Raw genomic sequence first — 25992 nt, forward strand, 5'->3', positions numbered from 1 at the left:
CACAGTCCAATTTGTGATACTCGTTGCTGCTAACTCAGGGCTTTGCTATTGCATATTCAATGAATCATAATATTAAAGGACCTCCTCCCAGACCTCTCCTAGCAGGTGTATTTCCCAGGACTCCTGACTCCCACCAGGTAATGCAAACAAAATGGATTCCTTGCCATTCCCCAAACACATCTCACTCTTTCCCATTCCACTTTTAGACTCACACTCGTAAAAACAGGGGTCCACATGGGAACAGAGCAGAGGTGAAAGGCAGCTGCAATCCCATTGCCTCATCTAAAAGAATCTTGGCCATGTACCCACAAGTGGACAGCATGTAAGGGGACCCCACCCCACTCCACCTACAGCTCCTGGCCTCTATTCTAGATCACGGATCCATGAAATCCACCCCTAGATATGTGTCTGCCTCCATGACTTTTGATGCATTTCTGGGCCCACCAATCCTTGATCTTAAAATCTACCCATGGTTGGACTCCTTGGCTCTTGGCCTTTTTGGAGCTAATTGCTCTCCTTTACAGTTTTAACTCTGTCCCACATAATTCCAGCCAGTTTAGTTTACTTTTATATCTGGATTCTGGACTCTGATTTGCCTAGCACAGTGTGTACAGTGTATACAAAACATAGATTCACATTGGATCTCCTGGGTAGCTGTCAAAAATACTAGTGCCTCTGCCTCCCCTGGTCCTGCAAGATTCTGATGGATGGATCTAGGGTGCAGCCTGGGAATTAGGATTCTTTACAGTTTCCCAGGTGATTCCAATATGCAGCCAAGGTAGTTCACAGCTCCAACAGAGTAGCTTGTTTGCAGCAGACATCTCCTCACCTGGACCACAGGATTTCTACCTCCTTTCTCCACCTGCCCTCACTCTGCAGTTCTTCAACTCCCACCTGTAGGAAACTCATGGCATAATCTTTTCTTTCATACTCCAATTTATAATATATCTGTTGGTATATTTATGAATACAGGAAAAATCCCTGCCCACTAATGGCTGTGTATTTAACACAGACTTTTATAAGTTTACAAATAAATAGACTGAATAATGATCTAATTTAGGTAGTTGCTTGCCACTAAACTTAAAATCTGAGCTCTTACCTATATTCATACATATTTTACCTTGAGTGTTCACACAAAAATATATACACAAGGAAATGTAGTCATAAAGATAGCCAAAAGTGGGATAGAAATGGGAATTCCATTTGAGGCATTTGCCAAAACTCACAGTGGCTGGCACCCCGTCGAGCTGTCGACCCCCATGATTTGACACCAATATCCCGTCCAAACCATGTTTAACTGCCTCCCTGGCATCATCACCTAGAAAGAGCAGGACAACCATTGTATGGAAAAGGCAACTTAATAAAGGCTTGAGTTTTGAGGCCAAAGCATCCCAGTCAAAGGGAGCCTGACCTCATACATACGTATCTTGCTTGGAAATTTTAACATGGAAATAGACCCAAGGGTTAAATATGGAATTATAGTGATGGTTTCTTTGACCAAAAATGGTTAACACTTAAAACAATTTAATGATGGAATAAAATTATCAATAGATAGCAAATTGACATGCAGTTAAAATGTATTTATCCTGAAAAGTAAATACTCTTGCTAAGTAATTTTGTTATTAACAAGATCATATTATTTAGCATTTAATAAAAATATTCCTCTAAAATTTGGATAACATAAAAGAACATACAAGTAGCAAGCATTTTCAGTACAACAGGTGATGAATAAATCTATTTCCAAAACATTCCTTAATATAAAGATATAACTTCAGTAATTATTTTAAGTAATAGCGTTCTATAATTAAATGTATTTTGCCCATTGAAATATACAAAAATGTAATATTAAAATTATATGCTACACCTCTAATCATGCTTCAAAATATATTGGTTTCTGAAAATATAGTTTTAAATAATAGATTAACATTTTCTTAAATCAGTTTCCAACTTTTTTTATACTTTATATTTTAACTATTATTTTCAATATTCTCCCAATAAAAACCATTTTCTAACAGAATTATGAAAATAACACTGGTTCTCCAATTTAACACTCAAAGATAGCCCAAGGTTGTAGTGAAATCAGATTTTGGAAACTTAAGCAGATAGATACAGAACATTGTATATATTTATAAATTCAGCAATGGAGATCAAGGGTAGACCTGACAAGAATAATAAAAAAAAGGGCTTCCCTGGTGGCACAGTGGTTGAGAGTCCACCTGCCAATGCAGGGGAGAGGGGTTCGTGTCCTGGTCCAGGAAGATCCCACATGCCACAGAGTGGCTGGGCCTGTGAGCCATGGCCTCTGAGCCTGTGCATCTGGAGCCTGTGCTCCGCAACGGGAGAGGCCACAACAGTGAGACGCCCGCATACCACAAAAAATAATAATAAAAATTAAAAAGAAATAAAAAAATAAAGATTCACAGGATAATTTATAATTCTGATTGTTTGAAAGTTTTATGCTAAATCACCATCTTCTAAACTTTGTTTCATGGACTACTGCTTTTTAAATATTCCCATTTAAAAAAAATAATGCTAGAAGTATTTTTCTTCTAAAATTATAGGTACATGGAAATGTTAAACCCATGTGGTATAGACTGAATGTTTGTGTCCTTAAAAATTCACATGTTCTAGATTGGTCCAAGATAGAAGAGTAGAAGGATGTGCATTCACTCCCCCTTGTGAGAGCTCCAGAATCACAACTAACTGCTGAACAATCATCGACAGGAAGATACTAGAACTCACCAAAAAAGATACCCCACATACAAGGACAAAGGAGAAGCCACAACAAGATGGTAGGAAGGGGGACTCTCAACCACTGTGCCACCAGGGAAGCCCGATCCTCATCTTGATTGGCAATTGATGATATTCTTATATCAGCACTAGAGAATATAAGTTCCTCACTGAGGTCGATCTGGTAGATTGCACTATTGTTCTTAATTCTTCACACCACTCTGAACCCACTTTTTCCAAGGCCACTTGGCACTGTTTCCTACTAAAAGAAACAGAGTGCACTTGCCACTCCTCGACAGTGGCCTTGGCCTTGCAACTTACTTTGGCCAATGACACTTGAGCAGAGGTGGCAGAGTGCCGTTTCTGGGCATAGGCCTTAAGAGACCTCATGCATTTCAATTTTCTCCTGCACCTTGCATGAGAGGAGAATCCCCCGGACAGTGCTTCCCCTTTAGCTGAGACCCAGAGAAAATATTCAGCAAGCAGAGTTGTCCCATCCAAGCCCAGCTGGACCTGAAACTTGGAGCACAGCCATCTAACCAGTACCAAATCTAGATCGGCAGACCCCCAGTTGACACAAAGATTCATGGGAATAAAGACTCTGTTGATTTAAATCACTGAGTTTGGAATCTTTTGTTTTCTAGCTCATAAAGTTGGCTAATAACCAATATTTTTAATAGCTAGTAACTGATACAATTGGCTACTTTGATGTGAATCTTTGCACTTGAGGGTGGAAACAATCTTCAAGGTGACCTGTAGATCAAAATCTGTAGAAATTATCCACTTTCATCCCCAAGTATTTAAATATAAAATTAAGTCCATACATTCAAGTGCAGTTTTTCTAGAAATAATTGTGCTGAAATCACTCAAAAGCTTTCCCACTTCTCCCCTAAAATTTTAGAGGCTCAACTTAAAGAGAGTTTTGTGTAAAAGGTTGAAGACCAAACCTGACTACAGATTTGGAGGAAGTGAAGGCAACAGTTGGAGCAGGGCCCCTAAAACGTTTGGCAGGTAGTGTGATTTTCCCCTTTTCCTTTTGGCTTTTCTGCCTGGCCAAACATGCTTTGGATCCGTTTACATACGTCCCTTTACCTATACATAGTCCTCTTTTTACAGTCAGGCAAGTTACATCAACATATAAATGCTACAATTTCCAAGTGATGATGCAAGCTATAATTAAGCATATTTCCCCATTTGAAACCAAAACCAAAGAAAAATATTAGCTAGCTTGGGTTCAATACACATTTTCACAGTCACGCAAATCAAGTCTGTTTAGGATATTTCCAATGCCCAAACTGACCTAAAAAATAAACTAATAAGGATACTTAAAATGTGAATCCTGGGTTATAAAATGAAGTCCAGATTGGTGTTTCCTGTATCCTTGGACAAGGATGTTCTATCCATAGCTGAGCATTTCTATCTTCCCTTTCTTCTTTCTGGAGCTGCAGTTTTTCTGTGTATATATTATGCAGAATAATTCTGATCAGAGCAGATTAAATAAGTAAATGTAGTAGACAAATCCACTATTTTATGACTGTTCTGTTTCCTTTTTTTTTCAGCTTGCTACACATCTAAGAGACGATTCATTTCAGCTTTTCTTTCCTTAAAGGTTCTTTAGACAACTAATTTCAGGCTTGTTTCCAGCAGAGTTAATCTACAGGAAAATATGGTAAGATTCCAATGTACTACTACTCACTCACTCATCCATGCAATCATTGATTTTTTTTAACATCTTTATTGGAGTATAATTGCTTTTCAATGGTGTATTATTTTCTGCTTTATAATGAAGTGAATGAGCTATACATATACATATATCCCATTCATTAATTTATCAAACACTTTATTGATTACCTGGCAGATTCCAGGCAATATGCCAGGCAGTTTAAGGAATCCAAAATGAATCCCACAGGGATCTGACTCCCAGAGAGCCCCCCTCTTTCCTGTTCCTGCTCAAGGTACACACTTCCAGGTCCTCTCTGTCCCACAAAACTTCCACTCACAGGGGCCTTCCATCTTTCTACCTTCTTATAGCATCCAGTCCTATACTCTTGATTTCCAAACCAAAGCGTTGAGTACAAACAAATGCAGATAAAGCCAGAGGTGCTTTAGTTAACAGTGAAGGAGACAGATTCCAGGCAACTGCCCACAAGTCCTCCTCTGACTCTCTACCCATCAAACTTCACCAGGCAGCCCTGGCTGGGGGTGGGGGTGTGAGTTCTACTAAGCACGTTTAGAGAATCACTGGTCCATATAGGTCTGGCGATTGTTTGCAACTGTAAAAATGGCTGCAACTATTTCCTTCCCTATCTCCATTTCCTCACAATGTGACATTTCCGCTCCTCCCATCATGAGGGAGGAATGGGGCCAGAAGAGTCTATTTCATCACCCCTTGAATCTAAACTAGCCTTGTGACTTGTTTTCACCAATAGAATAAGAGAGAAGTGACAATGTGCCTGTTCTAAGCCTAGAGCTCAAGAGGCTTTCCATATTTCCACTTGCTCTCTAGGAAACCAGGCCACCTAATGTGCTAGATGTGAGACAATGCAGAGTCATCCCTGCTGATGTCATCCTAGACTAGTCTGCCCTAGTAGACCCAGCAATAGACCACATACGCATGAGTGAGCCCAGCCAGGACCAGAAAAACCTCCTAGTGGATATCAGCTCAAATTGCCAACACACAAAGTTGTGACATGAATAAATGGCTGTTGGATTTTAGCCAGTAAATTTCAGAGTGGTTTGTTACACAGCAAAACTAACTGATATATCAAGTGTTTCTCAAAGGTAGAATTTCATGAATCCCTTTCAGAAGGACAAATGAAAGATCTCATAGAATATGCCCAAGGACTCAATTTTAGAAACACTGATTTAACAACCCAAAGTTTATTTTCTGAAAAGGTTTTACAGTTGAGAATTTTCACTAGAAAAGAATGTTATATTTTTAAGTTTAAGGTAGTTTGGGTCTAGTTAGCATCAAAACAAAAATGAAAAAATGAAAAAAATTTCTCTTAGTGTTCAAAGACTCCAGAGAATCTGTCTTTAGACCTCAGTTTGAGATGTTCCAGTACTGTGGATTTTGGAAATCGATTTGATTCTGCCATATCATTCTCTAATTGCTCCAAGACAAGTCTTGGCCACATTATTACCTTCAGGGTAAGGATCTTAACATGAACTTATTTTTAAACTCTTTGCTGTAGCAGGGGTCTGGCAGTGGTTCTTGGTAGCATTGCATTAAGATGGACCTAAGTCAAACTAGGACTCTTAGTGATAAGTATTTCTCCATACAAAGAAACTCTGTGATTTATAGAAATGTAGAAATCATATAATCCAGATGTTTTATTTTTGCAACCAACACAACGTTATGAAGAGGCTCAGGCTGAAAAGTTTGAGTAACTTGCTCACCCAGCTCTCACCCCTCAGAGGAGGCAAGACAAGGACTTGAACCCAAAACTCTGGGTTCGTTTCAATGCTCTGCCAGTGAAATTATGCTGCCTCTTTGTCTCTGACTTATGATGTCACAGAATGTGCAGGAGAGCAAGTCCTTCTGTGTATCTACTGAAAAGTTCTACATCACAGCATCCTCCAAGCCTTTTGCCACATGCCTCAAAACCACCACACTGAGAGGAAAACACCTTCACTATGAACTCAATCCTGTTTCACATTCCTCTCATTGTCATGCACCTTAAATTTGCTCTAAAGTAGGAGGCAAAACTCAAGCAAGCATCTCCTCTCATGCACACATCATGCAAAGGGGAGGGTAATTGTTTTTCTTAAAATAGTCTCTGAGACCACAACTCAAAAAGCCCTTTTAGATAAGTTTCCATATCCCCTCAGCCAGAAGGAAATAAATCACACCATTCCGATATTTTTCCCTTAAAATCTAGTTAGATTTGATTTCAGTAGATTTAAATTTTATTTTTAGAAAACAAACTGAATTTGGCCTGCACACTAAGTCTACATCTTCATACAAAAGAGAGTCATAAATCAGTGGAAAAGCCTTGAACTGTGACCATCTTCTCCCTACCCAAAGGAGCTCTTCACTCTCCATTGCAGGCAATGTTTAATATCACCTAAAAAGATGGGTCTTTATAAGTAATGCTGAATTGGAAAGAGCTGACATCTTCCAATTTTATGATTTTAATTATTGACTGCATGCAAAGACTTGATTCATTCCTATCATTAACCCATTAGTGCTTCAGGAAAAAGTCTGAGTGCAAATGCATATACCCAATAGTACCCTGTCATCATTCAATCTGCCCTAACCTACACAGCATCCGTGGCTTTAGCTAAATCAGCCTGCTAGTTTAATGCAACAGTAATCCTCTACTACTTTACTAAATTATTTGGATAAATTCAAATATTCATCCCAATTAAAGCCATCCCCTATTAACTATGACTAAATAGTTCTGACAAAAGGGGGAAATACATATGATGATCCAGATGAGAAATGATGACCTAGGAAGTCCATACACATTATTTTGTAGATACATATTTATTTAAGTTTTGTTACATGATGCTAGCTTACTTTGCCTATGATAGATAATTGAGATTATAGAACACTAAAGTTTAAAGGCACCAAAGAAGTAATCTAATTGATTTTTAAACTTTAAAAGATGAAAAAGCTGAAATTCGGAGGGGCTATTGAGTCCTTCTGCCCCATAGCAGGTCAGACCCTTCTCTCTTTCCTTGGCTCTCATAATTATGTGGGCCACCTCATTGATCTTCCAGCTCCCTGTAATGCCACAGTCCAATTTGTGATACTCGTTGCTGCTAACTCAGGGCTTTGCTATTGCATATTCAATGAATCATAATATTAAAGGACCTCCTCCCAGACCTCTCCTAGCAGGTGTATTTCCCAGGACTCCTGACTCCCACCAGGTAATGCAAACAAAATGGATTCCTTGCCATTCCCCAAACACATCTCACTCTTTCCCATTCCACTTTTAGACTCACACTCGTAAAAACAGGGGTCCACATGGGAACAGAGCAGAGGTGAAAGGCAGCTGCAATCCCATTGCCTCATCTAAAAGAATCTTGGCCATGTACCCACAAGTGGACAGCATGTAAGGGGACCCCACCCCACTCCACCTACAGCTCCTGGCCTCTATTCTAGATCACGGATCCATGAAATCCACCCCTAGATATGTGTCTGCCTCCATGACTTTTGATGCATTTCTGGGCCCACCAATCCTTGATCTTAAAATCTACCCATGGTTGGACTCCTTGGCTCTTGGCCTTTTTGGAGCTAATTGCTCTCCTTTACAGTTTTAACTCTGTCCCACATAATTCCAGCCAGTTTAGTTTACTTTTATATCTGGATTCTGGACTCTGATTTGCCTAGCACAGTGTGTACAGTGTATACAAAACATAGATTCACATTGGATCTCCTGGGTAGCTGTCAAAAATACTAGTGCCTCTGCCTCCCCTGGTCCTGCAAGATTCTGATGGATGGATCTAGGGTGCAGCCTGGGAATTAGGATTCTTTACAGTTTCCCAGGTGATTCCAATATGCAGCCAAGGTAGTTCACAGCTCCAACAGAGTAGCTTGTTTGCAGCAGACATCTCCTCACCTGGACCACAGGATTTCTACCTCCTTTCTCCACCTGCCCTCACTCTGCAGTTCTTCAACTCCCACCTGTAGGAAACTCATGGCATAATCTTTTCTTTCATACTCCAATTTATAATATATCTGTTGGTATATTTATGAATACAGGAAAAATCCCTGCCCACTAATGGCTGTGTATTTAACACAGACTTTTATAAGTTTACAAATAAATAGACTGAATAATGATCTAATTTAGGTAGTTGCTTGCCACTAAACTTAAAATCTGAGCTCTTACCTATATTCATACATATTTTACCTTGAGTGTTCACACAAAAATATATACACAAGGAAATGTAGTCATAAAGATAGCCAAAAGTGGGATAGAAATGGGAATTCCATTTGAGGCATTTGCCAAAACTCACAGTGGCTGGCACCCCGTCGAGCTGTCGACCCCCATGATTTGACACCAATATCCCGTCCAAACCATGTTTAACTGCCTCCCTGGCATCATCACCTAGAAAGAGCAGGACAACCATTGTATGGAAAAGGCAACTTAATAAAGGCTTGAGTTTTGAGGCCAAAGCATCCCAGTCAAAGGGAGCCTGACCTCATACATACGTATCTTGCTTGGAAATTTTAACATGGAAATAGACCCAAGGGTTAAATATGGAATTATAGTGATGGTTTCTTTGACCAAAAATGGTTAACACTTAAAACAATTTAATGATGGAATAAAATTATCAATAGATAGCAAATTGACATGCAGTTAAAATGTATTTATCCTGAAAAGTAAATACTCTTGCTAAGTAATTTTGTTATTAACAAGATCATATTATTTAGCATTTAATAAAAATATTCCTCTAAAATTTGGATAACATAAAAGAACATACAAGTAGCAAGCATTTTCAGTACAACAGGTGATGAATAAATCTATTTCCAAAACATTCCTTAATATAAAGATATAACTTCAGTAATTATTTTAAGTAATAGCGTTCTATAATTAAATGTATTTTGCCCATTGAAATATACAAAAATGTAATATTAAAATTATATGCTACACCTCTAATCATGCTTCAAAATATATTGGTTTCTGAAAATATAGTTTTAAATAATAGATTAACATTTTCTTAAATCAGTTTCCAACTTTTTTTATACTTTATATTTTAACTATTATTTTCAATATTCTCCCAATAAAAACCATTTTCTAACAGAATTATGAAAATAACACTGGTTCTCCAATTTAACACTCAAAGATAGCCCAAGGTTGTAGTGAAATCAGATTTTGGAAACTTAAGCAGATAGATACAGAACATTGTATATATTTATAAATTCAGCAATGGAGATCAAGGGTAGACCTGACAAGAATAATAAAAAAAAGGGCTTCCCTGGTGGCACAGTGGTTGAGAGTCCACCTGCCAATGCAGGGGAGAGGGGTTCGTGTCCTGGTCCAGGAAGATCCCACATGCCACAGAGTGGCTGGGCCTGTGAGCCATGGCCTCTGAGCCTGTGCATCTGGAGCCTGTGCTCCGCAACGGGAGAGGCCACAACAGTGAGACGCCCGCATACCACAAAAAATAATAATAAAAATTAAAAAGAAATAAAAAAATAAAGATTCACAGGATAATTTATAATTCTGATTGTTTGAAAGTTTTATGCTAAATCACCATCTTCTAAACTTTGTTTCATGGACTACTGTTTTTTAAATATTCCCATTTAAAAAAAATAATGCTAGAAGTATTTTTCTTCTAAAATTATAGGTACATGGAAATGTTAAACCCATGTGGTATAGACTGAATGTTTGTGTCCTTAAAAATTCACATGTTCTAGATTGGTCCAAGATAGAAGAGTAGAAGGATGTGCATTCACTCCCCCTTGTGAGAGCTCCAGAATCACAACTAACTGCTGAACAATCATCGACAGGAAGATACTAGAACTCACCAAAAAAGATACCCCACATACGAGGACAAAGGAGAAGCCACAACAAGATGGTAGGAAGGGTGCAATCACAATAAAATCAAATCCCATAACTTCTGGGTGGTTGACTCACAAACAGAAAAACAATTATACCATAGAAGTACACCCACGGGAGTGAAGGATCTGAGCCCCACGTCAGGCTTCCCAACCATGGGAGGAGGAATTCCCAGAGAAACAGGCTTTGAAGTCTACTGGGATTTGATGACAGGACTTTGACAGGTCTGAGGTAAACAGAGACTCCACTCTTGGAGGGCACACACAAAGTAGTGTGCACATCAGGACACAGCGGGAAGGAGCACTGACCCCATAGGAGACTGAACCAGACCTACCTGCTTGTGTTGGAGGGTCTCCTGCAGAGGCAGGGGTCAGCTGTGGCTCACCACAGGGACAAGGGCACTGGCAGCAGAAGTACTGGGAAGTACTCCTTGGTGTGAGCACTCCCAGAGTCCACCATTAGCCCCACCAAAGGGCCTGTAGGCTCCAGTGCTTGGTCATCTCAGACCGAACAACCAACAGGGGGGAACTCAGCCCCACCCATCAGCAGACAAGCAGATTAAAGTTTTATTGAGCTCTGCCCACAAGAGCAACACCCAGCTGAACCCACCACTAGTCCCTTCCATCAGGAAGATGGCACAAGCTACTTAGATAGCCTCATTCACTAGAGATCAGACAGCAGAAGCAAGAAGAACTACAATCCTGCAGCCTGTGGAACAAAAACCACATTCACAGAAAGATAGACAAAATGAAAAGGCAGAGGACTATGTACCACATGAAGGAACAAGATAAAACTCCAGAAAAAGAACTAAACGAAGTGGAGATAGGCAACCCTCCAGAAAAAGAATTGAGAATAATGATAGTGAAGGTGATGCAAAACCTTGGAAAAAGAATGAAGGCAAAGATTCAGAAGATGCCAGAAATGTTTAACAAAGACCTAGAAGAATTAAAGAACAAACAAACAGAGATGAACAATACAATAACTGAAATGAAAAATACACTAGAAGGAATCAATAGCAGAATAACTGAGGCAGAAGAACGGATAAGTGGCCTGGAAGTCAGAATGGTGGAATTCACTGCCATAGAACAGAATAAAGAAAAAGAATGAAAAGAAATGAAGACAGCCTAAGACACCTCCCCACCCATCAGCAGACAAGCAGATTAAAGTTTTATTGAGCTCTGCCCACAAGAGCAACACCCAGCTGAACCCACCACTAGTCCCTTCCATCAGGAAGATGGCACAAGCTACTTAGATAGCCTCATTCACTAGAGAGGGACAGCATTAAATGAACGAACATTCACATTATAGGGGTCCCAGAAGCAGAAGAGAGAGAGAAAGGACCCAAGAAAATATTTGAAGAGATTATAGTTGACAACTTCCCTAACATGGGAAAGGAAATAGTCACCCAAGTCCAGGAGGTGTAGAGAGTCCCAGGCAGGATAAACCCAAGGAGAAACACACCGAGACACAAAGTATAGACAAAATGAAAAGGCAGAGGACTATGTACCACATGAAGGAACAAGATAAAACTCCAGAAAAAGAACTAAACGAAGTGGAGATAGGCAACCCTCCAGAAAAAGAATTGAGAATAATGATAGTGAAGGTGATGCAAAACCTTGGAAAAAGAATGAAGGCAAAGATTCAGAAGATGCCAGAAATGTTTAACAAAGACCTAGAAGAATTAAAGAACAAACAAACAGAGATGAACAATACAATAACTGAAATGAAAAATACACTAGAAGGAATCAATAGCAGAATAACTGAGGCAGAAGAACGGATAAGTGGCCTGGAAGTCAGAATTGTGGAATTCACTGCCATAGAACAGAATAAAGAAAAAGAATGAAAAGAAATGAAGACAGCCTAAGACACCTCTGGGACAGCATTAAATGAACGAACATTCACATTATAGGGGTCCCAGAAGCAGAAGAGAGAGAGAAAGGACCCAAGAAAATATTTGAAGAGATTATAGTTGACAACTTCCCTAACATGGGAAAGGAAATAGTCACCCAAGTCCAGGAGGTGTAGAGAGTCCCAGGCAGGATAAACCCAAGGAGAAACACACCGAGACACAAAGTAATCAAATAGACAAAAATTAAAGACAAAGAAAAATTATTAAAAGCAACAAGTGAAAAACGACAAACAAAATACAAGGGAACTCCCATAAGGCTAACAGCTGATTTCTCAGCAGAAACTCTACAAGCCAGAAGGAAGTGGCATGATATATTTAAAGTGATGAAAGGGAAGAACTTACAACCCAGATTACTCTATCCAGCAAGGATCTCATTCTGATTGGACAGAAAAATCAAAAGCTTTACAGACAAGCAAAAGCTAAGAGAATTCAGCACCACAAGAGACCCACTTCAGACCTAGGGACACATACAGACTGAAAGTGAGAGGATGGAAAAAGATATTCCATGTAAATGGAAATCAAAAGAAAGCTGGAGTAGCAATACTCATATCATAAAAAATAGACTTTAAAATAAAGAATGATACAAAACACAAGGAAGGGCACTACATAATGATCAAGGTATCAATCCAAGAAGAACATATAACAATTATAAATATATATGCACCCAACATAGGAGCACCACACTACATAAGGCAACTGCTAACAACTATAAAAGAGGAAATCAGCAGGAACACAATAAAAGTGGAGGACATTAACACCTCACTTACATCAATGGACAGATCTTCCAGACAGAAAATTAATAAGAAAACATAGCTTTAAATGACACAATAGACTAGATAGATTTAATTGATATTTATAGGACATACCATTTGAAAACTGCAGAAGACACTTTCTTCTCAAATGCACACGGAACATTCTCCAGGATAGATCACATCTTGGGTCACAAATCAAGGCTTGGTAAATTTAAGAAAATTGAAATCATATCAAACATCTTTTCCAACAACAATGCTATGAGATTAGAAATAAATTACAAGTGAAAAAATGTAAAAAACACAAACACATGGAGGTTAAACAATACATTACTAAATAACCAATGGATCAAAGAGGAAATCAAAAAAAACCTAGAGACAAATGACAATGAAAACAAGATGATTCAGACCTATGGGATGCAGCAAAAGGAGTTCTAAGAAGGAAGTTTATAGCAATACAATCCTACCTCAAGAAACAAGAATAATCTCAAATAAACAATCAAACTTTACAGCTAAAGGAACTAGAGAAAGAAGAACAAGCAAAACCCAAAGTTAGAATCAAAGAAATCACAAATTTCCTTCCCTATCTCCATTTCCTCACAATGTGACATTTCCGCTCCTCCCATCATGAGGGAGAAATGGGGCCAGAAGAATCTATTTCATCACCCATTGAATCTAAACTAGCCTTGTGACTTGCTTTCACCAATAGAATAAGAGAGAAGTGACAATGTGCCTGTTCTAAGCCTAGAGCTCAAGAGGCTTTCCATATTTCCACTTGCTCTCTAGGAAACCAGGCCACCTAATGTGCTAGATGTGAGACAATGCAGAGTCATCCCTGCTGATGTCATCCTAGACTAGTCTGCCCTAGTAGACCCAGCAATAGACCACATACGTATGAGTGAGCCCAGCCAGGACCAGAAAAACCTCCTAGTGGATATCAGCTCAAATTGCCAACACACAAAGTTGTGACATGAATAAATGGCTGTTGGATTTTAGCCAGTAAATTTCAGAGTGGTTTGTTACACAGCAAAACTAACTGATATATCAAGTGTTTCTCAAAGGTAGAATTTCATGAATCCCTTTCAGAAGGACAAATGAAAGATCTCATAGAATATGCCCAAGGACTCAATTTTAGAAACACTGATTTAACAACCCAAAGTTTATTTTCTGAAAAGGTTTTACAGTTGAGAATTTTCACTAGAAAAGAATGTTATATTTTTAAGTTTAAGGTAGTTTGGGTCTAGTTAGCATCAAAACAAAAATGAAAAAATGAAAAAAATTTCTCTTAGTGTTCAAAGACTCCAGAGAATCTGTCTTTAGACCTCAGTTTGAGATGTTCCAGTACTGTGGATTTTGGAAATCGATTTGATTCTGCCATATCATTCTCTAATTGCTCCAAGACAAGTCTTGGCCACATTATTACCTTCAGGGTAAGGATCTTAACATGAACTTATTTTTAAACTCTTTGCTGTAGCAGGGGTCTGGCAGTGGTTCTTGGTAGCATTGCATTAAGATGGACCTAAGTCAAACTAGGACTCTTAGTGATAAGTATTTCTCCATACAAAGAAACTCTGTGATTTATAGAAATGTAGAAATCATATAATCCAGATGTTTTATTTTTGCAACCAACACAACGTTATGAAGAGGCTCAGGCTGAAAAGTTTGAGTAACTTGCTCACCCAGCTCTCACCCCTCAGAGGAGGCAAGACAAGGACTTGAACCCAAAACTCTGGGTTCGTTTCAATGCTCTGCCAGTGAAATTATGCTGCCTCTTTGTCTCTGACTTATGATGTCACAGAATGTGCAGGAGAGCAAGTCCTTCTGTGTATCTACTGAAAAGTTCTACATCACAGCATCCTCCAAGCCTTTTGCCACATGCCTCAAAACCACCACACTGAGAGGAAAACACCTTCACTATGAACTCAATCCTGTTTCACATTCCTCTCATTGTCATGCACCTTAAATTTGCTCTAAAGTAGGAGGCAAAACTCAAGCAAGCATCTCCTCTCATGCACACATCATGCAAAGGGGAGGGTAATTGTTTTTCTTAAAATAGTCTCTGAGACCACAACTCAAAAAGCCCTTTTAGATAAGTTTCCATATCCCCTCAGCCAGAAGGAAATAAATCACACCATTCCGATATTTTTCCCTTAAAATCTAGTTAGATTTGATTTCAGTAGATTTAAATTTTATTTTTAGAAAACAAACTGAATTTGGCCTGCACACTAAGTCTACATCTTCATACAAAAGAGAGTCATAAATCAGTGGAAAAGCCTTGAACTGTGACCATCTTCTCCCTACCCAAAGGAGCTCTTCACTCTCCATTGCAGGCAATGTTTAATATCACCTAAAAAGATGGGTCTTTATAAGTAATGCTGAATTGGAAAGAGCTGACATCTTCCAATTTTATGATTTTAATTATTGACTGCATGCAAAGACTTGATTCATTCCTATCATTAACCCATTAGTGCTTCAGGAAAAAGTCTGAGTGCAAATGCATATACCCAATAGTACCCTGTCATCATTCAATCTGCCCTAACCTACACAGCATCCGTGGCTTTAGCTAAATCAGCCTGCTAGTTTAATGCAACAGTAATCCTCTACTACTTTACTAAATTATTTGGATAAATTCAAATATTCATCCCAATTAAAGCCATCCCCTATTAACTATGACTAAATAGTTCTGACAAAAGGGGGAAATACATATGATGATCCAGATGAGAAATGATGACCTAGGAAGTCCATACACATTATTTTGTAGATACATATTTATTTAAGTTTTGTTACATGATGCTAGCTTACTTTGCCTATGATAGATAATTGAGATTATAGAACACTAAAGTTTAAAGGCACCAAAGAAGTAATCTAATTGATTTTTAAACTTTAAAAGATGAAAAAGCTGAAATTCGGAGGGGCTATTGAGTCCTTCTGCCCCATAGCAGGTCAGACCCTTCTCTCTTTCCTTGGCTCTCATAATTATGTGGGCCACCTCATTGATCTTCCAGCTCCCTGTAATGCCACAGTCCAATTTGTGATACTCGTTGCTGCTAACTCAGGGCTTTGCTATTGCATATTCAATGAATCATAATATTAAAGGACCTCCTCCCAGACCTCTCCTAGCAGGTGTATTTCCCAGGACTCCTGACTCCCACCAGGTAATGCAAACAAAATGGATTCCTTGCCATTCCCCAAACACATCTCACTCTTTCCCATTCCACTTTTAGACTCACACTCGTAAAAACAGGGGTCCACATGGGAACAGAGCAGAGGTGAAAGGCAGCTGCAATCCCATTGCCTCATCTAAAAGAATCTTGGCCATGTACCCACAAGTGGACAGCATGTAAGGGGACCCCACCCCACTCCACCTACAGCTCCTGGCCTCTATTCTAGATCACGGATCCATGAAATCCACCCCTAGATATGTGTCTGCCTCCATGACTTTTGATGCATTTCTGGGCCCACCAATCCTTGATCTTAAAATCTACCCATGGTTGGACTCCTTGGCTCTTGGCCTTTTTGGAGCTAATTGCTCTCCTTTACAGTTTTAACTCTGTCCCACATAATTCCAGCCAGTTTAGTTTACTTTTATATCTGGATTCTGGACTCTGATTTGCCTAGCACAGTGTGTACAGTGTATACAAAACATAGATTCACATTGGATCTCCTGGGTAGCTGTCAAAAATACTAGTGCCTCTGCCTCCCCTGGTCCTGCAAGATTCTGATGGATGGATCTAGGGTGCAGCCTGGGAATTAGGATTCTTTACAGTTTCCCAGGTGATTCCAATATGCAGCCAAGGTAGTTCACAGCTCCAACAGAGTAGCTTGTTTGCAGCAGACATCTCCTCACCTGGACCACAGGATTTCTACCTCCTTTCTCCACCTGCCCTCACTCTGCAGTTCTTCAACTCCCACCTGTAGGAAACTCATGGCATAATCTTTTCTTTCATACTCCAATTTATAATATATCTATTGGTATATTTATGAATACAGGAAAAATCCCTGCCCACTAATGGCTGTGTATTTAACACAGACTTTTATAAGTTTACAAATAAATAGACTGAATAATGATCTAATTTAGGTAGTTGCTTGCCACTAAACTTAAAATCTGAGCTCTTACCTATATTCATACATATTTTACCTTGAGTGTTCACACAAAAATATATACACAAGGAAATGTAGTCATAAAGATAGCCAAAAGTGGGATAGAAATGGGAATTCCATTTGAGGCATTTGCCAAAACTCACAGTGGCTGGCACCCCGTCGAGCTGTCGACCCCCATGATTTGACACCAATATCCCGTCCAAACCATGTTTAACTGCCTCCCTGGCATCATCACCTAGAAAGAGCAAGACAACCATTGTATGGAAAAGGCAACTTAATAAAGGCTTGAGTTTTGAGGCCAAAGCATCCCAGTCAAAGGGAGCCTGACCTCATACATACGTATCTTGCTTGGAAATTTTAACATGGAAATACACCCAAGGGTTAAATATGGAATTATAGTGATGGTTTCTTTGACCAAAAATGGTTAACACTTAAAACAATTTAATGATGGAATAAAATTATCAATAGATAGCAAATTGACATGCAGTTAAAATGTATTTATCCTGAAAAGTAAATACTCTTGCTAAGTAATTTTGTTATTAACAAGATCATATTATTTAGCATTTAATAAAAATATTCCTCTAAAATTTGGATAACATAAAAGAACATACAAGTAGCAAGCATTTTCAGTACAACAGGTGATGAATAAATCTATTTCCAAAACATTCCTTAATATAAAGATATAACTTCAGTAATTATTTTAAGTAATAGCGTTCTATAATTAAATGTATTTTGCCCATTGAAATATACAAAAATGTAATATTAAAATTATATGCTACACCTCTAATCATGCTTCAAAATATATTGGTTTCTGAAAATATAGTTTTAAATAATAGATTAACATTTTCTTAAATCAGTTTCCAACTTTTTTTATACTTTATATTTTAACTATTATTTTCAATATTCTCCCAATAAAAACCATTTTCTAACAGAATTATGAAAATAACACTGGTTCTCCAATTTAACACTCAAAGATAGCCCAAGGTTGTAGTGAAATCAGATTTTGGAAACTTAAGCAGATAGATACAGAACATTGTATATATTTATAAATTCAGCAATGGAGATCAAGGGTAGACCTGACAAGAATAATAAAAAAAAGGGCTTCCCTGGTGGCACAGTGGTTGAGAGTCCACCTGCCAATGCAGGGGAGAGGGGTTCGTGTCCTGGTCCAGGAAGATCCCACATGCCACAGAGTGGCTGGGCCCGTGAGCCATGGCCTCTGAGCCTGTGCATCTGGAGCCTGTGCTCCGCAACGGGAGAGGCCACAACAGTGAGACGCCCGCATACCACAAAAAATAATAATAAAAATTAAAAAGAAATAAAAAAATAAAGATTCACAGGATAATTTATAATTCTGATTGTTTGAAAGTTTTATGCTAAATCACCATCTTCTAAACTTTGTTTCATGGACTACTGCTTTTTAAATATTCCCATTTAAAAAAAATAATGCTAGAAGTATTTTTCTTCTAAAATTATAGGTACATGGAAATGTTAAACCCATGTGGTATAGACTGAATGTTTGTGTCCTTAAAAATTCACATGTTCTAGATTGGTCCAAGATAGAAGAGTAGAAGGATGTGCATTCACTCCCCCTTGTGAGAGCTCCAGAATCACAACTAACTGCTGAACAATCATCGACAGGAAGATACTAGAACTCACCAAAAAAGATACCCCACATACAAGGACAAAGGAGAAGCCACAACAAGATGGTAGGAAGGGTGCAATCACAATAAAATCAAATCCCATAACTTCTGGGTGGTTGACTCACAAACAGAAAAACAATTATACCATAGAAGTACACCCACGGGAGTGAAGGATCTGAGCCCCACGTCAGGCTTCCCAACCATGGGAGGAGGAATTCCCAGAGAAACAGGCTTTGAAGTCTACTGGGATTTGATGGCAGGACTTTGACAGGTCTGAGGTAAACAGAGACTCCACTCTTGGAGGGCACACACAAAGTAGTGTGCACATCAGGACACAAGAGACCCACTTCAGACCTAGGGACACATACAGACTGAAAGTGAGAGGATGGAAAAAGATATTCCATGTAAATGGAAATCAAAAGAAACCTGGAGTAGCAATACTCATATCATAAAAAATAGACTTTAAAATAAAGAATGATACAAAACACAAGGAAGGGCACTACATAATGATCAAGGTATCAATCCAAGAAGAACATATAACAATTATAAATATATATGCACCCAACATAGGAGCACCACACTACATAAGGCAACTGCTAACAACTATAAAAGAGGAAATCAGCAGGAACACAATAAAAGTGGAGGACATTAACACCTCACTTACATCAATGGACAGATCTTCCAGACAGAAAATTAATAAGAAAACATAGCTTTAAATGACACAATAGACTAGATAGATTTAATTGATATTTATAGGACATACCATTTGAAAACTGCAGAAGACACTTTCTTCTCAAATGCACACGGAACATTCTCCAGGATAGATCACATCTTGGGTCACAAATCAAGGCTTGGTAAATTTAAGAAAATTGAAATCATATCAAACATCTTTTCCAACAACAATGCTATGAGATTAGAAATAAATTACAAGTGAAAAAATGTAAAAAACACAAACACATGGAGGTTAAACAATACATTACTAAATAACCAATGGATCAAAGAGGAAATCAAAAAAAACCTAGAGACAAATGACAATGAAAACAAGATGATTCAGACCTATGGGATGCAGCAAAAGGAGTTCTAAGAAGGAAGTTTATAGCAATACAATCCTACCTCAAGAAACAAGAATAATCTCAAATAAACAATCAAACTTTACAGCTAAAGGAACTAGAGAAAGAAGAACAAGCAAAACCCAAAGTTAGAATCAAAGAAATCACAAAGATCAGAGCAGAAATAAATGAAATAGAAACAAAGAAAATAATAGCAAAGATCAATAAAACTAAAACCTGGTTCTTTGAGAAGATAAACAAAATTTATAAACTTTTAACAAGACTCAGCAAGAAAAAGAGGGAGAGGACTCAAATCAATAAAATTAGAAAAAGAAGTTACAACTGACACTGCAGAAATACAAAGCATCATAAGAGACTACTGCAAGCAACTCTATGCCAATAAAATGGACAACCTGGAAGAAATGGACAAATTCTTAGAAAGATATAACCTTCTAAGACTGAACCAGGAAGAAATAGAAAATATGAACAGACCAATCACAAGTAATGAAATTGAAACTGTGATTAAAAATCTTCCAACAAACAGAAGTCCAGGACCAGGTGGCTTCACAGGTGAATTCTTTCAAAATTTAGAGAAGAGCTAACACCCATCCTTCTCAAACTCTTCCAAAAAATTGTGGAGGGAGGACCCCTCCTAAATTCATTCTACGAGGCCACCATCACCCTGCCACCAAAACCAGACAAAGATAATACAAGAAAAGAACATTACAGACCAATATCACTGATGAATATACATGCTAAAATCCTCAACAAAATAATAGCAAACAGCAACTATTTCCTTCCCTATCTCCATTTCCTCACAATGTGACATTTCCGCTCCTCCCATCATGAGGGAGAAATGGGGCCAGAAGAGTCTATTTCATCACCCCTTGAATCTAAACTAGCCTTGTGACTTGTTTTCACCAATAGAATAAGAGAGAAGTGACAATGTGCCTGTTCTAAGCCTAGAGCTCAAGAGGCTTTCCATATTTCCACTTGCTCTCTAGGAAACCAGGCCACCTAATGTGCTAGATGTGAGACAATGCAGAGTCATCCCTGCTGATGTCATCCTAGACTAGTCTGCCCTAGTAGACCCAGCAATAGACCACATACGTATGAGTGAGCCCAGCCAGGACCAGAAAAACCTCCTAGTGGATATCAGCTCAAATTGCCAACACACAAAGTTGTGACATGAATAAATGGCTGTTGGATTTTAGCCAGTAAATTTCAGAGTGGTTTGTTACACAGCAAAACTAACTGATATATCAAGTGTTTCTCAAAGGTAGAATTTCATGAATCCCTTTCAGAAGGACAAATGAAAGATCTCATAGAATATGCCCAAGGACTCAATTTTAGAAACACTGATTTAACAACCCAAAGTTTATTTTCTGAAAAGGTTTTACAGTTGAGAATTTTCACTAGAAAAGAATGTTATATTTTTAAGTTTAAGGTAGTTTGGGTCTAGTTAGCATCAAAACAAAAATGAAAAAATGAAAAAAATTTCTCTTAGTGTTCAAAGACTCCAGAGAATCTGTCTTTAGACCTCAGTTTGAGATGTTCCAGTACTGTGGATTTTGGAAATCGATTTGATTCTGCCATATCATTCTCTAATTGCTCCAAGACAAGTCTTGGCCACATTATTACCTTCAGGGTAAGGATCTTAACATGAACTTATTTTTAAACTCTTTGCTGTAGCAGGGGTCTGGCAGTGGTTCTTGGTAGCATTGCATTAAGATGGACCTAAGTCAAACTAGGACTCTTAGTGATAAGTATTTCTCCATACAAAGAAACTCTGTGATTTATAGAAATGTAGAAATCATATAATCCAGATGTTTTATTTTTGCAACCAACACAACGTTATGAAGAGGCTCAGGCTGAAAAGTTTGAGTAACTTGCTCACCCAGCTCTCACCCCTCAGAGGAGGCAAGACAAGGACTTGAACCCAAAACTCTGGGTTCGTTTCAATGCTCTGCCAGTGAAATTATGCTGCCTCTTTGTCTCTGACTTATGATGTCACAGAATGTGCAGGAGAGCAAGTCCTTCTGTGTATCTACTGAAAAGTTCTACATCACAGCATCCTCCAAGCCTTTTGCCACATGCCTCAAAACCACCACACTGAGAGGAAAACACCTTCACTATGAACTCAATCCTGTTTCACATTCCTCTCATTGTCATGCACCTTAAATTTGCTCTAAAGTAGGAGGCAAAACTCAAGCAAGCATCTCCTCTCATGCACACATCATGCAAAGGGGAGGGTAATTGTTTTTCTTAAAATAGTCTCTGAGACCACAACTCAAAAAGCCCTTTTAGATAAGTTTCCATATCCCCTCAGCCAGAAGGAAATAAATCACACCATTCCGATATTTTTCCCTTAAAATCTAGTTAGATTTGATTTCAGTAGATTTAAATTTTATTTTTAGAAAACAAACTGAATTTGGCCTGCACACTAAGTCTACATCTTCATACAAAAGAGAGTCATAAATCAGTGGAAAAGCCTTGAACTGTGACCATCTTCTCCCTACCCAAAGGAGCTCTTCACTCTCCATTGCAGGCAATGTTTAATATCACCTAAAAAGATGGGTCTTTATAAGTAATGCTGAATTGGAAAGAGCTGACATCTTCCAATTTTATGATTTTAATTATTGACTGCATGCAAAGACTTGATTCATTCCTATCATTAACCCATTAGTGCTTCAGGAAAAAGTCTGAGTGCAAATGCATATACCCAATAGTACCCTGTCATCATTCAATCTGCCCTAACCTACACAGCATCCGTGGCTTTAGCTAAATCAGCCTGCTAGTTTAATGCAACAGTAATCCTCTACTACTTTACTAAATTATTTGGATAAATTCAAATATTCATCCCAATTAAAGCCATCCCCTATTAACTATGACTAAATAGTTCTGACAAAAGGGGGAAATACATATGATGATCCAGATGAGAAATGATGACCTAGGAAGTCCATACACATTATTTTGTAGATACATATTTATTTAAGTTTTGTTACATGATGCTAGCTTACTTTGCCTATGATAGATAATTGAGATTATAGAACACTAAAGTTTAAAGGCACCAAAGAAGTAATCTAATTGATTTTTAAACTTTAAAAGATGAAAAAGCTGAAATTCGGAGGGGCTATTGAGTCCTTCTGCCCCATAGCAGGTCAGACCCTTCTCTCTTTCCTTGGCTCTCATAATTATGTGGGCCACCTCATTGATCTTCCAGCTCCCTGTAATGCCACAGTCCAATTTGTGATACTCGTTGCTGCTAACTCAGGGCTTTGCTATTGCATATTCAATGAATCATAATATTAAAGGACCTCCTCCCAGACCTCTCCTAGCAGGTGTATTTCCCAGGACTCCTGACTCCCACCAGGTAATGCAAACAAAATGGATTCCTTGCCATTCCCCAAACACATCTCACTCTTTCCCATTCCACTTTTAGACTCACACTCGTAAAAACAGGGGTCCACATGGGAACAGAGCAGAGGTGAAAGGCAGCTGCAATCCCATTGCCTCATCTAAAAGAATCTTGGCCATGTACCCACAAGTGGACAGCATGTAAGGGGACCCCACCCCACTCCACCTACAGCTCCTGGCCTCTATTCTAGATCACGGATCCATGAAATCCACCCCTAGATATGTGTCTGCCTCCATGACTTTTGATGCATTTCTGGGCCCACCAATCCTTGATCTTAAAATCTACCCATGGTTGGACTCCTTGGCTCTTGGCCTTTTTGGAGCTAATTGCTCTCCTTTACAGTTTTAACTCTGTCCCACATAATTCCAGCCAGTTTAGTTTACTTTTATATCTGGATTCTGGACTCTGATTTGCCTAGCACAGTGTGTACAGTGTATACAAAACATAGATTCACATTGGATCTCCTGGGTAGCTGTCAAAAATACTAGTGCCTCTGCCTCCCCTGGTCCTGCAAGATTCTGATGGATGGATCTAGGGTGCAGCCTGGGAATTAGGATTCTTTACAGTTTCCCAGGTGATTCCAATATGCAGCCAAGGTAGTTCACAGCTCCAACAGAGTAGCTTGTTTGCAGCAGACATCTCCTCACCTGGACCACAGGATTTCTACCTCCTTTCTCCACCTGCCCTCACTCTGCAGTTCTTCAACTCCCACCTGTAGGAAACTCATGGCATAATCTTTTCTTTCATACTCCAATTTATAATATATCTGTTGGTATATTTATGAATACAGGAAAAATCCCTGCCCACTAATGGCTGTGTATTTAACACAGACTTTTATAAGTTTACAAATAAATAGACTGAATAATGATCTAATTTAGGTAGTTGCTTGCCACTAAACTTAAAATCTGAGCTCTTACCTATATTCATACATATTTTACCTTGAGTGTTCACACAAAAATATATACACAAGGAAATGTAGTCATAAAGATAGCCAAAAGTGGGATAGAAATGGGAATTCCATTTGAGGCATTTGCCAAAACTCACAGTGGCTGGCACCCCGTCGAGCTGTCGACCCCCATGATTTGACACCAATATCCCGTCCAAACCATGTTTAACTGCCTCCCTGGCATCATCACCTAGAAAGAGCAGGACAACCATTGTATGGAAAAGGCAACTTAATAAAGGCTTGAGTTTTGAGGCCAAAGCATCCCAGTCAAAGGGAGCCTGACCTCATACATACGTATCTTGCTTGGAAATTTTAACATGGAAATAGACCCAAGGGTTAAATATGGAATTATAGTGATGGTTTCTTTGACCAAAAATGGTTAACACTTAAAACAATTTAATGATGGAATAAAATTATCAATAGATAGCAAATTGACATGCAGTTAAAATGTATTTATCCTGAAAAGTAAATACTCTTGCTAAGTAATTTTGTTATTAACAAGATCATATTATTTAGCATTTAATAAAAATATTCCTCTAAAATTTGGATAACATAAAAGAACATACAAGTAGCAAGCATTTTCAGTACAACAGGTGATGAATAAATCTATTTCCAAAACATTCCTTAATATAAAGATATAACTTCAGTAATTATTTTAAGTAATAGCGTTCTATAATTAAATGTATTTTGCCCATTGAAATATACAAAAATGTAATATTAAAATTATATGCTACACCTCTAATCATGCTTCAAAATATATTGGTTTCTGAAAATATAGTTTTAAATAATAGATTAACATTTTCTTAAATCAGTTTCCAACTTTTTTTATACTTTATATTTTAACTATTATTTTCAATATTCTCCCAATAAAAACCATTTTCTAACAGAATTATGAAAATAACACTGGTTCTCCAATTTAACACTCAAAGATAGCCCAAGGTTGTAGTGAAATCAGATTTTGGAAACTTAAGCAGATAGATACAGAACATTGTATATATTTATAAATTCAGCAATGGAGATCAAGGGTAGACCTGACAAGAATAATAAAAAAAAGGGCTTCCCTGGTGGCACAGTGGTTGAGAGTCCACCTGCCAATGCAGGGGAGAGGGGTTCGTGTCCTGGTCCAGGAAGATCCCACATGCCACAGAGTGGCTGGGCCCGTGAGCCATGGCCTCTGAGCCTGTGCATCTGGAGCCTGTGCTCCGCAACGGGAGAGGCCACAACAGTGAGACGCCCGCATACCACAAAAAATAATAATAAAAATTAAAAAGAAATAAAAAAATAAAGATTCACAGGATAATTTATAATTCTGATTGTTTGAAAGTTTTATGCTAAATCACCATCTTCTAAACTTTGTTTCATGGACTACTGCTTTTTAAATATTCCCATTTAAAAAAAATAATGCTAGAAGTATTTTTCTTCTAAAATTATAGGTACATGGAAATGTTAAACCCATGTGGTATAGACTGAATGTTTGTGTCCTTAAAAATTCACATGTTCTAGATTGGTCCAAGATAGAAGAGTAGAAGGATGTGCATTCACTCCCCCTTGTGAGAGCTCCAGAATCACAACTAACTGCTGAACAATCATCGACAGGAAGATACTAGAACTCACCAAAAAAGATACCCCACATACAAGGACAAAGGAGAAGCCACAACAAGATGGTAGGAAGGGTGCAATCACAATAAAATCAAATCCCATAACTTCTGGGTGGTTGACTCACAAACAGAAAAACAATTATACCATAGAAGTACACCCACGGGAGTGAAGGATCTGAGCCCCACGTCAGGCTTCCCAACCATGGGAGGAGGAATTCCCAGAGAAACAGGCTTTGAAGTCTACTGGGATTTGATGGCAGGACTTTGACAGGTCTGAGGTAAACAGAGACTCCACTCTTGGAGGGCACACACAAAGTAGTGTGCACATCAGGACACAG

At 38.4% G+C, this 25992-nt stretch overlaps 1 protein-coding gene across 1 annotated transcript in view; it reads right to left on the reverse strand.

Annotated features, from left to right (window-relative positions):
* HAO1 (hydroxyacid oxidase 1) overlaps nt 1-25992 on the reverse strand; it is a 78873-nt gene that overhangs the window by 6613 nt on the left and 46268 nt on the right. The window contains exon 5 of the mRNA XM_024123693.1: nt 24155-24246. Coding sequence (XP_023979461.1) covers nt 24155-24246 — 92 coding nt within the window. The remainder of the gene's footprint in view (nt 1-24154; nt 24247-25992) is intronic.

This window comes from Physeter macrocephalus, chromosome 14 (genome assembly GCF_002837175.3).
Source record: "Physeter macrocephalus isolate SW-GA chromosome 14, ASM283717v5, whole genome shotgun sequence".
Lineage (NCBI taxonomy): Eukaryota > Metazoa > Chordata > Mammalia > Artiodactyla > Physeteridae > Physeter > Physeter macrocephalus.